The sequence below is a fragment of the Phialemonium atrogriseum genome (assembly GCF_030411735.1).
Source record: "Phialemonium atrogriseum strain 8032-3 unplaced genomic scaffold QBC33scaffold_63, whole genome shotgun sequence".
Lineage (NCBI taxonomy): Eukaryota > Fungi > Ascomycota > Sordariomycetes > Cephalothecales > Cephalothecaceae > Phialemonium > Phialemonium atrogriseum.
In genome coordinates, this window is record NW_026848200.1 from 1 (window position 1) to 2317 (window position 2317).

The 2317-nt window shown below is 54.4% G+C and overlaps 1 protein-coding gene across 1 annotated transcript in view; it reads right to left on the minus strand.

Annotated features, from left to right (window-relative positions):
* Nucleotides 1-397: 397 nt before the first annotated feature.
* The window catches only part of QBC33DRAFT_502464 (sugar transporter), a gene marked incomplete at both ends in the record, with an annotated part of 4376 nt that continues 2456 nt past the window's right edge, over nucleotides 398-2317 (minus strand). Inside the window, one exon of the mRNA XM_060425733.1 lies at nucleotides 398-1975. Within this exon, the coding sequence (XP_060277834.1) occupies nucleotides 398-1975 (1578 nt within the window). The remainder of the gene's footprint in view (nucleotides 1976-2317) is intronic.

Sequence of the window (2317 nt, forward strand, 5' to 3'; positions counted from 1 at the left end):
TTTTTTTTTTTTTTTTATTTTTCTTGGGTTTTTGTGGTTTTTTTTTTTTTTTTTATAATTGTTCCGGCCATGTGGGGGGGGGGGCCCCCGCCCCCCCCCCCCCCCCCCCCGGCTGATCGGGTGCCGTGAGAGCCTCGTGACATAGTGGCTCTAGCATCTGGCTTCCCTTTCCAAAAAAGGGGGGGGAAAAAGGAGCGGGGGGGGGAAAGAAGGAAAAAAAAAAAAAAACCACTGGGTTGAATGAGTCGCTCTCTGTCAAATTCAAACACCGTATCTAAATAGGTAAGCTACAACCCCTTCTATATATCCTGATTACTCGTCAAGCTATTCGCAGGGATCAAGACTCCAATTCTATCCTCGCCGCCGTCGGGTTCACCGGAACAGTGGCATGGTTTTCTCAGCTCAATCCTCCTGGGTTCCCAAGCAATAACGTCTCCTCGTTGGGAACCTCTACATCCTCAATGTATTCCACGTCGTTGCTCTTTGCTTCTAAAGTATCTCCAAACGCTGCATCCATTGCCTCACCCAGTGGGACACCCCGTGTCTCCGGAATGTAGAGGACGCACCAGACCAAAGTGATAGCATTGATGCAGCCGAATATAATCCAAGTGTACCAGCCGGCACTTGCGAGAAGTAGCGGCGTGGCGACGGCATTCACGACCTGGAAAAGCCACTGTGCGCAAGTCGTGATGGTGCAGCACTTCGTGCTGAGATGCGCTGGGAAGACTTCGGCGCAAAAGTTCCAAGCAATCGGGCCGTGACCAATACCGAAGAAAAACGCAAACGTGAATACCATTAAGCAGGCGAGGAGACCAAAAATGTTGAGCTTGTCCGGCGATTCAAGCGGTAGCGTCTGCCCGGCCTCGAAGGTTTGGACGCAGAACGCCAGGATAAACAGGGAGACGGAGCAGACGGCCGTGGCCACAATGATCCAGAATCGATGACCCTTGACGCGGACGAAGTAAAACATGAAACCCAGCGCAGATGCCAGCTTGACCAATCCGAACAGGCCCGTGAGGAAGAGGGAGGCGGATGTCGAGGTGAAGCCGGCACTCATGAAGATGACGGGCGCAAAGAAGTTGAGTGCGTTTGTACCACTCAGCGTCATCAAACTCATCAGCCCAACCCCACAGATCAGCCGCTTGCGAATGGGTTGGCTGGCAATCTCCTTAAAGAAGCTTTTCTGGGCCCGCAGAGAAGCCATTCTCTTTCTCTCCGTCACTGCCTGGTGGTATTCTTCAACTTCTGACCTGACCTCGGGGGAGGAGAGATCTTCTTGATGCAACCACGCATGAGTATTGAGTAAGGCGTCAACATCATGCCGCTCGGCCAGCCACGCAGGGCTTTCGGGAAGAAGGATCACACCCCCAAAAAGCAATATCGCGCCTGGGAATAGCTGAAGAATGACAGGCACCGCCCACTGCCAATCCGTGGTATCTGGCAGGGTACGATGCGAGATGTAGGCGCCCCAGAACCCAACCAGGGCCGATATCTGCATCGAGACCTGCCAGGACGCGAGTAACATGCCCCGGTTGGTGGGGAGGGAGATCTCGGAGATGTAGAGCGGCGCGACGAGTGTACCGGCCCCGACGCCGATGCCGCTGAGCAATCTGCCGAAATCGAAGAGGGCAACCGTGTGTCCGCTCGGCACCAACTGAATAACGGCGCCGATGACATTTGTGAGGGCGCAGAAAAGGAGACATCTCCGACGCCCTAGTCGCGAACACACCGGCAGGGCGCAGAGCACACCGATGAAGGCACCCAGCAGCCAGATGGAGACTATGAGGGACTGTGCAGCTGCCCGGTCGTGCTGGGACAAGTGGTCCAGACCGAAGTGGCGGTTGAAGGACGGCAAGACGAGAATTCCTCCGATGTAGCCAGTGCCATATCCGAACATGCATGCCGTGCTGCACACAACGGCGGCTGCGAGATAGATGTTTCGTGAGCCCATTGGTGAGAGGACGTTGTGATAAAGCTGGCGAGTAACGTTGGATGGAGGCCTGCTACAAATTGAACAGCATAATTAGCAGCCAGATGCGTGGAGTAAAGGTTCATTCAGGGGCGTGAGAACATATTCATGAAGCTACCCATGGCCAGTTCACTTACCGACAGAGCCGCAAATCAACGCAAAATCGAATAATTGCCGTCTCAATGGCATTCCTCATTAGATTTGTGAAGTAACGGGAAAAGGGGTCCATGGATAGGAGGTGGGCGTGCGCAACACTGCCGCATTGGTCTCGGCTGTGAGTTTGCCGAATCAGGCTTCCTTCTAATTACTCGGCACAAAAGCACGACTGGGGGGGGGGGGGGGGGGGGG